The 15,665-nt window shown below is 49.3% G+C and overlaps 1 protein-coding gene across 1 annotated transcript; it reads right to left on the bottom strand.

Annotated features, from left to right (window-relative positions):
* Positions 1–242: 242 nt before the first annotated feature.
* Positions 243–13,367, bottom strand: RSPH1 (radial spoke head component 1; the record flags this gene model as incomplete). Its single annotated transcript, XM_082840412.1, has 9 exons — positions 243–295; positions 1,099–1,242; positions 2,015–2,174; positions 4,212–4,283; positions 7,543–7,678; positions 8,392–8,482; positions 10,531–10,636; positions 10,739–10,852; positions 13,314–13,367. The coding sequence occupies 9 exons, from the start codon at positions 13,365–13,367 to the stop codon at positions 243–245; spliced, it is 930 nt and encodes a 309-aa protein (XP_082696538.1).
* Between the last annotated feature and the right edge of the window lie 2,298 nt (positions 13,368–15,665).

The raw sequence follows: 15,665 nt of genomic DNA, 5'->3' as shown, positions 1-15,665 counted from the left end.
GCATTGGCAGGCAGATTCTTTACCACTGTGGAACCAGGGAAGCCCCAACCAGGTAACTTTTAAAGAACTGGAAGCAGAGGCTATTTCATAAACAAAGGATAATGAAGAAATTTATTTGCAACTGTAAAACATCTTAACAAACAACTAAGTAAGAAAGATTAGTGATAGATGAGTAATAACTACCCTGGTAACAGAAGCATCTTTAAGACTCAACCTCCTACCACTCGGGCTTTTGCTTCATCTTAATCCAGCAGCTCTGGCTGTCTGGCTTCCTCTTCTTCAAAATTAACGTTTCCTGGGAAGAAAAAGGAAATGTGAGTGTGTTACCTTTTTTCTATTTAAAAATGCATGATGTGCTAGCAGATCTTTTGCAATAGGTATTATGAATATTAAACATTTCTATTTATCAGGCAAAATCATGGAACGTTAAATTTTATCTTATACAGGCTTTTATAGTTTTTCTTTTGGTACCAGTAATAAACTAAGCAAAAGGTTTATTCAGAGTAAATGCTAAGACAAAGAACATCCATGTAAGTGAGAGTAAGGTCCAGCATTATCTTTTGCGTGCGCGCACTCATCAGTGAATAAAATTGCTGGACTATAATTTATAAGTAACACTGTTGAAACTCTGATCTCTGTGGGAGCTGTACTCCACGCTTCCCACCCTCCTCCCACACCCCCGTAAGAGCATTTGTGTATTAATGCTGAAAAATTAAATGGTAAAAGGGTTTAAATTTTGAAGGTGTTTGCTGTATATTATTATACGTGCATTATTATAAAGCGTTATAAAGGTGAAAAGCATGTAGTAAAGTGAAGCCGTGGGATCAATCGACTGGGACCTGCAGCCCGAGGCATGCCGTATTGCTGAAATGCAGATTAGCAAGGACCCAGTTAGAGAGAACATGCACCGCACGGCTGTCCCTACCAGGACACCTAAGAAGGAGCGACATTCCCAGGGCAGGTCCTCTGAGATGTCCCATCCCTCAGGCCTGGCCCAAGGACGGCCTCGGTCAAAGGCAGAGAAAACCCTGCGCCCACCCCGGCATGCCTGGTGCCTCCTTCCCTCCCGCCCTCCTGGCCCCCAGAGCGCAGGCTCACCCTGCTCTAAGCTGTCGTAGTGGAATTCCTCTCCGTCCTCCCTGCTGGCGTCTCCCTCCTCCTCTCCAGGATGCACTGAATCTAATTCCCCCTCTGACATGTCGTCGGTCAGAGGCTGGACCTCCTCCACCGGCTCTCCCCCGTCTGAGATGGAACAAAGGGAACCGGTATCAGCAGACGCCTTGCCACACCCACCCTGCTGACAGCAGTGCCCGCTTCTCCATCAGGGGACCACCCCCTAACTCAGAGTCACAGCTCCACCCAGGCCTGGCATCTGCTCCCTCATCCCCATCACAGTGATAGGCTCAGGGATGGGCATCACTGCTCTGAAGTGCTAATTCCCAAGGGCTTTTTATTTTAAGTATACAATATATATCCCAAGGGTTTTGATGAGCATTTGGAGAGAGAAGCTCTTTGTTCCCTAGGGTTCTTGAGCGGATTGGGTGGCAATCTGATAAAGTCACTGAGCTTTGGTCGCCAAAGGGAAGAGGATGCTGGCAAGCAGAGCCAGTGCACAGGAGAGAGGACATCCGGGCGCGGAGCCCTGATCCAGCCACACCTGAGGCTCTCCCCCCCCCCCCCCCCACCGCTCCAGTTGTATGAACCAATGAATTGGTATCAGTATTTTTCCACTTAGGCCAATTGGAACTGGTCTTCAATCACTTGCAACAGAAGGGCTCCTGCCCAGTGTAACCTACCTTCGACACTCCACAGCCCCCTGAGGACTTCTTAGGAAGCCCCCAGCGAGGGTCACAGAGAAACACTGTCCAGATCCCGTTTAGGAAGGACCTGTCATCCCGGCTGCTGTCGGAGCCTTGCCCAGGTCACACCCACCCAATCACTGACCAAGGGGAGGGACTCAGAGCCTGCTTCCCGGGGAGCCCTACTCCATCTGCCCCCCAGGGCCTCCATATACCCTCAGCTCCTGGGGCCTCGCCCTGGCTTGGTCCATCCGCAGCAGCGGGCTGCTCCTGGGGGTGGGGCGGGGTCCACAAGGCCAATTCTGTGATTTTGGTCACTTTCCATTTTGGAACGACAGTTACCGGTGTCTCCTCCTCATCCTCTTCTCCTCTTTCCTAAGTTAAAAAATGTAACTTGACCAACATGCATGGGACATTTAAAGTGAGGGGAGACGGGACAGGTTTTGAATTGAATTGCATTGGGGCATTTTTATAACAGGATTCAGTGATCAGCATAATTGCCAACTCTCCGTAGTATAGTCCAAGGGCTGAAAATGAATCTTGAAAGAACGAGGATGAGACACGAAGGTGAGGGCAACGCAGTTCCTGTACTCATTCCGCTGACGGCACAAAAGGCGTAACGCTTCCCAGTTAAGAAATGACCAGGACTAAGCGCCCTTTGCAGCCGCTCAGCCACATTTCAGCTCTAAGATTCTTTAAACGTAACAAAACGAACACTGAAACTGAGCAGGACCTCGTGGGGCTCCTGGACACCAAAGCCTTTGTGTCCCCCGTTTCTTGTTTTAGGGAATAGGCCCCAGCCTCCATGACCTTCCCTGAGTTCCAAAGGGCAGGTTCAAGCGGTTACTAATCAGGAAAGGGAGGGGATGCAGAGATAAGAGGGGAGGAACCAAGAAACAGTGGTGCAGCCTTGGGGCAGGGTCCTCGTTCTGCCTCAAGGGACACACAAAACAATGTCTCTGAGCTCTTCTGCAGAACTACAACCCCCAAGAAATGGAAGATGTTCATTTGAAGATGTGCATTTGATGAAACTGGAATGTTTCATCACTACTTGACGAAACATTGTTCATTCCAGAGAGAAGGTCACAGTTTGATAACCTTGAGAAGCTCATCAAGAGACCCCCTGAGGCCAGATTAAAGGAGCGCAGGCCCTGCACACACCCTAATCCTTATCAGCAACCCCACCCTTGAACCATTGCTATGAAACTCCTCACCAAATTCCACCAGGTTGGGACACACAGTTTTGAGGGCATGAGCCCACTGTGTCCCCCTTTGCCTGGCAAAGAAATAAAGCTGTTCTTTTCTGCTTCACCCAAAACTCTGTCTCTGAGATTTGATTCAGCACAGGTGTACAGAGGCCACGTTTCGGTATCAACATCACTGTAAGAAAAAGCCTAAAAACACACAAGGACATCCATGGAATGACACGGAAGGGCATAAACCCTGAAGCTCTCGTCTCAAGGGTTATGGAGAGAAAAATAAAATGCAGTGGAAGTAGACAAAGTTCATCAGCTCCAAACGTGGAATAATTTACAATAATGAATAATTCCAACAAAGGTTAACAGCCAACACGTGGCAATCTTACCAAGCATATTGGTCTACGTCTCAGTTTTGTAACTATCACAAAACTCCAAAGATTGAACATCAATCTATAAATATGGAAAACTTCACTGTCGCAAAGATGATAATACCTGTGACAAAGAGTGACAGACCCCTGCCTATTACTTCCGTTGAGTCACTCAGAAATGCACTGTATTCCTCCATGTCCAAATGTCTGAGTTTCTCCAGGACAGTGGTGCTCAAACTTGAACTGCACCAGAATCCCGTGGAGGGGTTGTTGAAGTCCAGATCGCTGGCCCCAGCCTGAGTTTCTGATTCAGGAAGAATGGGGTGGGGCCCAAAACTCATTTCAAACAGATTCCCAGGTAGGGCCAGAGCTGCAGCAGGGACTGTGCTTTGAGAACCGCCCCAAGGGTGTCTGCTCTCTCATTGACTCCTGTGTGATCATGTGATCCCCCCCCACCCACCCCACCCCCGCTTCAGGCGCTCACTCCTCCAGCTGCTGGCCGTGTTGGCAGCTGGTTGCTCATAACAGAGTTCCTCCCAGGAACTGCCCTCCATCAAAGGAGGCCACATTGTCCAGGTTTCATGCCCCTGTCCATGGGCAGCCCACAGCCGGTGACTGGTCCACACGTGGGTCACAGGTCCTGGCCTCCATTCAGGACACTTTGAAGGGTCATCCCATTTCAGAGCTCCCATGGGGTCCCGTCAGAACCCAGCTTCCCCTTCTGCCCAATCCCCTTTCCTATACTCCCTTAGGGCAATTGGTCCCCACGCAGATCTGTAGGATCCGTATCACCAAGCAGCTCGTTTGCCTATGAACGCAGGAGTGATATAGACTCTGCAACCTACCACATCTGTTAAGCGATATTCCCCGTGCTGTTCACAGCCAATATCAAACACGTACTTTCCAGGGCCAATGGGCTACGAGCAAAGAGAAACCAAGAAATACTTCACTCTTGAGCGTCAACACCCAGTAGAAAGTACAAAATGCTTTATAAATGTGACTTTCATAAAACCTACCCCAAATCATGGAACTGGGGAAAATTCAGTATGGATTAAAGATGCTTTTGTGAACTAATGGCTAATGGAATGCAAAGTATAACGCCCCCTTTTGTTTGTTTTAAAAAAAAACTTTAACTACATTTTATCTCTTTATAAAAGTAATGTATTTATGACAAAAATTTCACTTAGTTGACCCACACAAACTAGCTAAAAATAGTACTATTGATATTTTTTAATTTTATCTAAATATACAATATTGTGTTAGAACTACTAATATTTTGATGTAGTCTCTGTAACCTTATTTCTAATACAGAGATTTTTTTTTAAAATAAAAATCTGACCGTAACTACACGTGCTGACTCTTATTCTATCTTTACTTAGAAATAGGGCATGAATGACCTCCCATATCACAGATATTCTTCCATAACATCAGTTGTCAACCTGGTATGTTATTTCATCAAAGAATCATAATCTGTTTTACTCACCTACTATTGTTGACATTTGGTATGCTGATACTTTGGCAAAAAATGCTATGGTGAACATATTCTGAGTTAAATCTTTAGGTCCACCCGTGGCATTTTCCTCGGGGTAAATTTTCAGAAGTTGAATTTCTGGATAAAAGTATGTGTTTATATATATATATATATATATTTATATATATATATATTTAAAACCAGAATAAGGCTCTAATAATTTTCTTTCCCACAACAGCACTTAAGAGCCTCTCGTCCGCAAACCCTTATTTTTTCTGGGCTTAACATTTGTTATACTTTTACATTTTTTATATACATGTAAAAACAGGACCTCATCCTTTGAAGTCACACCTTTTAAGTTATTAGCAAGGTTGAATTTTTTTCAACATTTTCGAAATTTAAATCACGTTGATTAAGTGCTTTACAAATTAAATGTTACAAATATCCCGACCCCTTTTGTCAGATAGCTTTTACATTTTCTTTATGGTACTCTCTAATCTATACTGGCTTATTTTTATCAAGTGAAACCTTTTGGGTTTTCCTTTCTATTTGTGTATAGAAAGTCCTCTTCCTCAATCCAAAGGTCATAAATACTTATTCTTCTATCTGTGACTTTCTTGTTTGCATTTAAATCTTTATTTCTTCTAGTAAGTATCTTCCTCTACATGCTGGAGGACAAACTTTCGTTTTATTTTTTCTCCCAAATGGTCATCAAGCTGTCCTAGCACCATTTCTTTTTTTTTTTTTTTTTTGCGGTACGCGGGCCTCTCCCTGCTGTGGCCTCTCCCGTTGCGGAGCACAGGCTCCGGACGCGCAGGCTCAGCGGCCATGGCTCACGGGCCCAGCCGCTCCAAGGCATGCGGGACCCTCCCGGACCGGGGCACGAACCTGGGTCCCCTGCATCGGCAGGCGGACTCTCAACCACTGCGCCACCAGGGAAGCCCTCCCAGCACCATTTCTTGACTTCTCCCCACCATGCCTTTTAACTGGAAATGACATCCTTTCAAGTGCTAAATTATTTTATATACTTCGATCTGTCTGTGGACTCTCTAACCTGCTTCACTGATCTATATTTCTCTATCCTAGTATCACACTGTTTTCATTATCGAAGATTTATAGTGTGTTTTCATAACTTGTCAGCAAGGATGTGAACAGGTAATTGTCTGAAGAAAGAAAGTCAAACCAGCAATAAAAGTGTGTAAAGGTGCTGGGCCTCACCGAGAATCAGGGAATTCCACATCAAAACTATGAGATAACATTTTTTACCCACCAGATTTGAAAAGAAAATGTTAAAGACTAATACTATCCAATGTTGATGGAAGAAGTGATGAAGAGACTCCCATAGCCTGCTGACCAGAGTATAAACTGGCTTAGCTTTTCAGGACAATTAGAGTAGTCATCATCATTTAAAGTATCAATACTTGTAGATTTCGCAATTCCAGTAACTAACCTACATAAAAACTTCTGAATACACAAAAAGATAGCTTTTGGGGGGGGGGGTATATTTTTGTGTCCTGATATAGTGTGGTTCTATTTATGTAATTAAAATCCCCATGCTGTAACTCTGTATAAGCTGTACGTGTAAGTCTGTGCCTTTGCGATGCTTGAGGTGGGCAGGTGGGATCCAGAGTCTGGGCGTTTCACGGGTGCAACTACGCTCTGGCACGACTTTAAAGTCTTTTTCTAACTAGCAGAACAAAGCCCCACTCTGCTCTTACTCCTCAGATGAGTCTAGGTTCGCAGCATTCATTGGTTCCTCCCAATTAACTCGTATCAAATTCTCTTTCTTCCACCCACCTCCGTGTGCCGAAAACTATCTCATGAGATTTTGCTGGGAGTGACGTATTCCATGTACAGATTTGAGGAGAACGTGCCTACACTTACAAAGACTAAAAGCAGAGTCTGCAATTAGGGTGTGAATTATATGGAAATGAAAACTGAGTTTTAAGGGTCTGAGGCTACTCTATTAAATCAGTTAGATGTTCCTCTGTCAAACTCTTAACACCTTTCATTTGCTCAGCAAACTCTTTCTTTGGGGAAAGTTTCTGCTCAACCCCTGATCAAGGCTACATGGCAAATGCAGGGTGGTAGGTAGGTTTCAAATTATTCAGGGTTTCTCTGCATCCCATCAGGGCTCGGGCAACAAGGACAGGTAAGGCCACAGAGTCCTCCAAACAGAAATGACCCATCACGGGTACTGCGAACCGGAAACCTTCAGACCCAAGGCCTCCAGTCCCACCACCACCTGGAGCAGGTGGGTGGGCGTGGGGCTCCAGGGAGGACCTGGTGGGTCTTCCTCCCTGCAGCTCCGGCTGCGGGCCTCCCGGGGGAAAGAAAGTCAAAAACACCCACAGGCTCAACTGCAGGAAATGCTCCGTCGTTGCAGACAAATACGTATTTCATATCCGATTTACTCATGAGACCAAGGTCAAGATGCCCCCAGTGCTATAATGATTCCCGCTGCTGGGAGAGAGCATGGATGTTACTGAGATGCAGAGAAACTGCCTGAGCTTCCCCCGCCCCCGCCCTGCCCTCTGTGGGTATCAGTGAGGCTCGGAGCTCAGCACAGCTGCCCTGTTTCCCTATCGGGAGGGGGTGGGAGGGTTTGCCTGGGTCTGTCCTATTTTCTGCTCACACATTTACGCAGGCTCGGGGAGGAGGGTGCTGCTTATTTCATTGGCAAACATCGCTGCCCGTCGACTTACATTTTTGTTCAAGAACTTGCCCTGGTACCTGTGGTTCAGGTGGATGAGCTCGGCCGTGCCCTTCTGCTGGCCGTTCACCCAGGTACCCACGTACTTGCTGCCCGTCTCCGCGTAGAAGTAGGTGCCTTGCCCGTGCCTGGTGAAGATGAGGACCACGATGCACTCGGTTCTGTTGCAGTGAAAACCCTTCCAGGTTTATGAGATACACATTTGTTTTTTTTTGTTTTTTTTTTTTTTTTGCGGTACGTGGGCCTCTCACTGATGTGGCCTCTCCCGTTGCGGAGCACAGGCTCCGGATGCACAGGCTCAGCGGCCATGGCTCACGGGCCCAGCCGCTCCGCGGCATGTGGGATCTTCCCGGACCGGGGCACAAACCCGTGTCCCCTGCATCGGCAGGCGGACTCTCAACACTGCGCCACCAGGGAAGCCCTGAGACACACATTTGAATCAAGGGGGGCCTAGGCTGAGGTGGGCTCACAAGTGGCTTCTATATCTGGGCCCAATCGAAGCACACCGCCTGCTCGTGGCCCCAGCTGAGAGCAGGCATCCCTGCTGGACAGCGGCGGCCTCCTACCTATCAGCTGGCTGGCTCGTGGAAAAGGCAGGGCTCCTGGGAGCTGCAACTCAGCGCCCAGAAGGTTCTCCTGTGCCCTCCGTGGCCTGGGGCCCTTGGGTAGGTTCCCGGGAACCTGCAGCCGCGCAGCAGTACGTTGCCCCCACGCTGGCCTTAAAGCCATGAACCATGGGGCAGAGCTGGCCAGTGGGCTCTCCAGTCATGATTCTGTTGCTTAGTCACCGTCATGTGCTCATGACGAGAACTGATCTGCGGGCCCAGGGGGAGAACCGAACCTTTGGTGAGCAAACCACTCCCCGGTGTAGCTGTCATTGTTGACGTAGTAGTACACGCCGTGGCCATGCCTCAGGTCGTCCGCCCACTCCCCTGGAAGGGCCACACAAAAGCAGGGGTCAGGAGGAAACAGCTCCGCCCTTCACCGCTGTCCCTGCCCACTCTGACCCCCCTCCATCCCTGCCTCTCGGCCGGACCGATGGACACCTGGAGTGGGGAAGGCTGAGCCGGGCCTCTGGGGGGACGGGCTGGCAGGTGTATGTACTGGGCCACTGTCCCCTGCATGTGCTAACAGCGGCTTTTTCCCACTTGGCCGGCGGCACAGCAAGGCTTCAAGCCAGGGTTTGCTGCCCTATGGACAGTGGCCCCAGCTCCACACCCCTGCTGCCTCGTGTGCGTTCAGTGATCCAGCAACAACTTGGAGCCTTGGTGGTCTATTCTCAGCCACTTGCCGGCATTTCCATCTGTTTCCCACCTCGCACCTGCTCCCGCGCCTGGGGCCGCCCCCCCTGCACACCTGTGTGGAGCATCCTCGCCAAGTGGCCGCGAGCCGGTCTGCGCCCCTTTCGGCCAAAGCAGCGGCGAAGAAGTCCCATGTTAACGTGGGCTTTGGGCTGGAAGACTGTGGACTTACTGAGCTAAAATGAGTACTTAGCCTCCGACCTCAGAGAGGAAATCCCTGGGCAGTGACTGCGCCCTGCACCCATTAAGGTACAAAACCATAAGGGGACACGACAACTTACAACTGCCTCCAAAGGCGTTTTATATGTTAGCTAATAACCTTCACAGTAAAAATTCCTTCAACCCCCTACTCTGAGCGCGTATATGTGTATCTCCACATATGCATATATCTTCTCATACATCACATATATGATACATATAAATAGATATGTTGTTCAAAGTAGATTAACATCTATGCTGAAATCAAAATGACAATAATGAGATTAGGTTCATCAGAATCTGGAAAGAATTAAATCCTAAATTAGATGGTGTCAAGTTGATTTAAAAAGCAGATGGGTCCTACATCTGGAGCCAGGCTTCTAAGATTTACGAAACAAAACCAAAGAGAAATTCCATCTCTAGTAGGAACAGCAGTGACGCTGTCCACCCAGGTGTCGGATTCCAGCAGAAGCCCTGTTTGAGGATGCCTCGGTTCTGGTTTTATGTGGCCACCAGACCCGCAGCTCCAGCCCACACCCTCAGAGGGTGGAATCCGTGGTAAGAAGCGCTCCTATCGCACAAGCTACATTGTGGCCCACCGACATTTACTGAACACATACGGTCCGTCAGGTCTGGTTCTGAGCATCTCACGTGTGTTCACTCCTCTGAGCCTCGCACTGCAGGGGAGAAGGCTGAGGCAGGGAGGGAAGGGGTCCCCTGAACCAGCTCACACCTACTGTCACACCAGTTCCAGGGTTGGGCTCACAGACCTTTTTGGAAATCTGATGAAAACTAGATAACTTCCCAGAAAAGCAGCCCAGAACATAACCTTTGCACACCGTTGGCGAGGCTCACAGCCCACCCCCGCGCGTCTCTCTCGCTGGGTTAGGAACGGCCTTCACCAGTCTTTGGGGTGAGACATCACACTGTCGTCACACCAGGTGACAATGGTGGGTGGGGCGGCAGTGCGGTTCTTGGAAATAAGGGGACAAGAGTTCCTGAGCCACATAACATTGGCACGTAACGCACTGCGGCAGAGGTAAGGACGCCACTTTAACGAGGCAGAACGCCTCCCAGATCAGAAGCCTTCCGTGAAGGAACCACCGTCTAAACCAACAACGTGCTCATCAGAAGAGGGGCTGGTCAGCAATGGAAGACGGCAAGAGCAGCTCCAAGGACACTCTACCACTGAGCACCAGTTGACCTGGGTCCAACCCACCCCCCGAGGTCCGTGCTCGCCCAGCAGCCTCTCTCAGCGCATGGGCCCCCAGGAGGGAATGTGCAGGCCACAGGGACAGTCACATGTCCCCCTGTGGATCCGTTCACTAATTACAAGGCTCTCTGGTTTCTGCATCAACCCTGTGAACACAGGAACATAGATCGTATTTGTTGAATGACTGGGGAACTTGAAGCTTTCGTGTGTGCCTCAGCAACCCCAGGTCCTCCACAACATGGAAGTCTGCTTTGTGGTAATACTTTACCTTCATATCTTGATCCGTCTGGATAGATAAAAGTGCCTCGACCGTGTTTTTTATTTTTAACATATTCTCCAATGTACCGCGCACCACTTTTAAATTTGTAGGTCCCCTGAAACACATTGATTATATAATTCATATCAATCCTGAATTTAATCATTGCTAACAGAGTCTTAAACTGGGTAAACCACCCACTCAAGTCACCGATTCTGACCTGGCCGTGCCTTTTACCATATTCGTATTTCCCTTCATACGTGTCCCCGTTGGGCAGTCTCGCTTTCCCATGACCATGCCGCTCACCGGCCTCGTTCCGCTCCCCTTCGTATTCCTGGACCGAAGAAAACAAGATGATCACAGTTACCATTTATTAAGCACTAACCAGGGACCTCCCTGGTGGTCCAGTGGGTAAGACTCTGCGCTCCCAAAGCAGCGGACCCGGGTTTGAACCCTGGTTGGGGGACTAGATCCTGCCTGCTGCAAGGAAGATCCCACGTGCTGAAACGAAGACCCAGCGCAGCCAAAATAAATTTTTTAAAAAATGAATAAAATAAATAAAAGCACTAACTATGTGTTAGGCATTTTATAAATAGTATTCCATTGCATCCTCCCAATCCTTGGCCTTGTCTTACAGGTGAGGTAGGTACCACACCTGGGTGACATGGAGCATCCGTCCAGGGTCACACAGCTGGCACCTGTCCATGGTGGGACTTTCACTCTCTCCCTCCAATGTATTATGATAATCCTTTACACCGTCAACAAAACTGACCATTTTGAGGAAAATGCGAGGTGCACCAAGTTGTGTCCTTTATAGGAACACATTTGAAGTAGCATTTGCGGGTGGAACGTGTCCTAAACCCACCTTCCTCCAATAATACAGAACTTAAAATGCAAATCATCCCTGGGGTGCCTGTGGCCTGAAGACAGCTTTGACCTTCAAGGATGGTGGGAGAGGGGCGGGGGAGCTGAGGAATAAACTGGGCTCAGTTGTCAACTTGAGTCTCCCAACTCAATTTAGTTTATCTTATTTTTAAACTCCTTATCAAGAGACTTAAGGTTCAAACCCTCATAGCTAAGATCGATAATTAATCTATCTTAAAAGTAAATCAATAAAAAGCGTAATACAAGCTTGTCGCTTCCCTATTTTCTCGATCCTTCATGAAATAAACGTTTCTCAAGCACCTAATACGTGAGCGTAGAGTGCAAACAATGATGAAATGGCGAGGAGCAATGAAATGAAATGGCATAGAGCAATGACTTGACACGGCGCTGGGTCTGGATAGACATTACACGTGAGCTCAGACACATTCAGTCAAGGGCTTCAGAAACAAACATTTTTGCAGTTCTTGTGCTTTTCTAGCACCGTTTGGCTCAGAAATTCATGCTCAGATTATAAGGCAGAATTTTATAACCTTACAAACTTGCTTCAGGGTTAGTCTACGTCAAAGTGTACAGAAGGCTCCTCCTGCCACCCCAAAGACCTCTCGATACACCCAGTACTGAGACGCTGGGGTGCCTGAATAGGAAGAGAACCCTTGCAAAGGACCCCAACTGTGAATCGAACCTGAAAATTATGGACACTAAAAAGTTACAGATCGGTAGGGCCATTTGAGGGGATGAACTAGAAAGCTTACTGGGAAGGTGGTGTAGCTTGGGTTCCCCAGAAGCAGACCTTGGAGAGAGATTTTTTTTTAAGTGCTCCCAGAAGAAACCAGCAAAGGGGGTGCGAAAAGAGACGTGAAAGAGGCGGCTGCCAAGCATGGGTGATGTCGGGTGATGTCCCAGACTCCGCCTCATCGCACAGGGGGCTCTGGAGTGTAGATCACTGCAGCTTGTCCTGCCTTCTAGCACTAGCTGCTGGCTGTCCCGGGATGCGTACATCCCAGGCACTTCCGCCGCTCCCTGCTGGCCAGGTGGCTCCAGTGCACAGAGGTGCTTGTCTTGAACAGCAAATCAGGCAGAAGCTGGAAGATGGGTGTGCAGAGCTAGTAAAAAAGGTCTGATCAAGCACATTTATCTCAGCAGGGCTGCTAGATTTTTCAGGTAAATCTGAAACTATTTCAACTCTGTACCCTGCACACACACAGCGGATGAGGTTCCCGACCTGCCAGCCAGGCAACAGTCACCCTCTGGCTTCGGGCAGCACAAACATGCCCACGTGGAGCCCAGCTCACATCACTGAATGTGCATCCCTTACCTCCTCTCCGCTGTCTAAACCAGGAAATATTTCCAACGACCCGGCTCATTTCCAACAAGAGTGAAGAAAGCACATGTGATTACAGGCCTGTATGGTGATACTTCAGGAAGCCTTCGCTGAGCCTGGGACCGCCTTAGCATTTCTTGAAGGCTGCCAGGAAACAGCTTTCCTCCATCTTCCTTTAATCCTGAGGAGCCAGGCTCCATTACAGAAATAGTTTCAGAATAATATACAAAAATACATTCAAGAATAGTATGGTAGCTTGGGATGACCCAGCCATCCAAGGAAACTGCCTCGATGAAGGGTGACAGCAGGGAAGAGGACGCTTCCAAAGTCTTGGATTTGGAAATCTTTGCCTTTAACGATAGGAGGAATTGTTGGAGGGGGAGCGAGAAGGGATTCGGCAGGCGGACGTCATAACGTTTCACCTTTCACAGCCATCTTGCAGGACGCAGCGCCCGCTGTGGTCCTTGCTCTTGGCTGGGCCTCCCAGTGGGACTGTGGCTGGCCTCCAGGCCACCCCACTCTCCGAAACCGGCTTCCAAGGGTCCGCGCACCCCTGGGAGCTCCCCCCCCCCTTACCCGGAGATCTCACCCCAAGATATTTCTCTCCCTCCTCCTCCAACTCTTCCGAGCCCAGGTCCGACATGATCCCGCCCCAGTCTGGATCCCGGCTGCCGCCTGAGCCTTTCTAGTCAGTAGGTACCAGCTGCCTGCACCGCGTCTGCCGTCGCCACGGAGACGCGGCCAGGCCCGCCTTCCTCCCAACTGGGGCGTAGAAGCCGAAAGGTGGGGGTAGGAGTCACTGTTAACCATCGCATGCTGTCATAGCAACGGGATGCATCCACCAATCGCCGCTTGGGACGGGAGAGAGGCGGGGCCTGGGGCGGGAAGGCGTAGGGAGAAGCCAATGGCAGCCTTCGGGGGCTGTCATAGCAACGAGAAGGGGAGCCTCGGCCAATCGTCGCGCAAGAGGAGGGAGGGGGCGGGGCCTGAGGCGTACTAGGTACCCACCTGCTCGCTAACCTGGACACCACGTGGCTTGCCCCCTTTAACCAGCTGCTGGGTGATGCTGCAACGAGGAGGGGTGCAGGAAGCGCGTCGGGCCAGTTCTCTTGAGGCCTTCACCCCTGCCTAGGGCTGGGCACTGCCCCTTCCCAGCCCCGGCCACTGGTTCCTCGGATCCCTCGGCAGGTCCTCTTCACCTTTCTGAGCTCTCTTCTGATCCTTCGGTGTTGGCGGTCCACAGAGATGTGTTCTTCGAGATCTTTTCTCGTGTTTGTAAACATCTCCTCCTGGCTCAAGGAGTCAGCTCCGACCTACTAGCAGATGCAATCTACCCTGATGCCCGTCACGGTTTGACGTCTCTCCTCCACCCTAGGTGTGAGTCCAGCCCCCTGGGGTTCCCATATGGAGCTCGCTCCCTCACACACGCCTAGACAGTCACTCACATACACACATACACCTGCACATGGACACTCACTCCCACTCGTTAATGGGCCCCTCCTCCTAGCTTCCCTCCGGTCATCTGACCCTCGGCCTGCCCAGGGCCCCTCATGATCTCCTTCCCAACTCGTCTGTCACCAGCCCTGCTCCCAGCCTGTAAGTTCTAGCAGTGGTCTCTAATTCAGCCTCTCTATCTCCAGCCTTTGGTACTCTTCACCACCTCACGTTCCTCCTCTACTCCGAAGCCCAAATGCAGACCAGCCTTATCCACTGGCGTTCAGTCCCTCCATGTTCAAGCCCTAAGTCATCCTCTCAGCCTCAGCCCACCATCCCCTTCCTATACTGGTTTAGATGCTTCAGACAAAAGAAAAACACAGGCACTTGCCCCAGTACATCCTTCACTTCCCCACTTCTATGCCCTCTGCCTGTGTCAGACTCTCCCTGGAAAGTCTTCCTTCCCCCAGCCCTGCCTATCAAAAGTCATAGCCATTCATCAAAGACTGGATACGAGACCACTTCCAGAAAAAGCTCCAAATTCATGATAAGGGTGCCCTCGTGGAGGAAGAGGGGAATGGGGCTTAGAGAAAGAGGAAAGGACTTCAGCTCTGTATCATCTATCTGGCTATCATCCATCCACCTACCTATATATTTTAAAGGTCTGAGTGTGACAACATGCAAAATTTAATTTTAAGTAGTGAGTTTTTATTAGTATATAATAACCATATTTCTCTGTATTTTTGCTCTAAATGTTGGACACCTCCATCCAGTTTCTATTGATCCTTCAAGTTAGCTGTGCTCACTGTGTCTCTCTTAATTCCCATCGTACCTTTAGCCATCTTCATCAAATACACGAGACAAGTTCTGTCTCATGTGACGGTCATCTGGGCAGTTATCAGGAGCCATGCCGCCCTCATCTTCGTTTCCCCCTCAGCACCTCATGTTTTGCACACAGTGGATGCTCAAGCCAAGGAAATCCAGTCCATGTGGGCCTTTAGATCCCCTGGTGAGATGGAAATGTTTCTCCTTTATCACTTTTACTTAAAAGAATGTCTGTTTTGTGTGTGGAAGTAAACAAAGACCACCCAATGAGAACAAGCAAAGACTATTTATTCGCGGCTTGCTATAGCAAGGAACTCAGCCACCATCACTTGCATTTCGGCAGAGACTCAAAGGCAGGCAGAGGAGTGGGACAGCTTTATAGTGGGCAAAAGGAAAGGGGTTGGTGCCCTGACTGCAGGCTGTGGGTGTGGGAAAGCTGCCGGAGGGCTCACGAGAACCGAGACAGCCCGTGTGTTTGGTTACAGTAAAAATTCAGCTTTCTCTGGTTGGTCCTAAGGGGGAAGGGGGGGGCAAAAATTAGGGTGCCTCTCAGTTATAATCAAGTCCTGGCCATTTGGAGCCCATTGTTAAAGGGGTTATCGTTTGTTACTGGATCAGCTAGTAGAGCTAGCGACTGACTTCCTGCCAGTCTGGCCTACAGTAGGCCGGCTTCTTGCGATGG

Source organism: Leucopleurus acutus, assembly GCF_964270905.1.
Source record: "Leucopleurus acutus genome assembly, chromosome: 5".
Taxonomy (NCBI): Eukaryota; Metazoa; Chordata; class Mammalia; order Artiodactyla; family Delphinidae; genus Leucopleurus; species Leucopleurus acutus.
The sequence above is the reverse complement of the archived record's forward strand: the minus strand, read 5'-3'. Positions and strand labels throughout refer to the sequence as shown.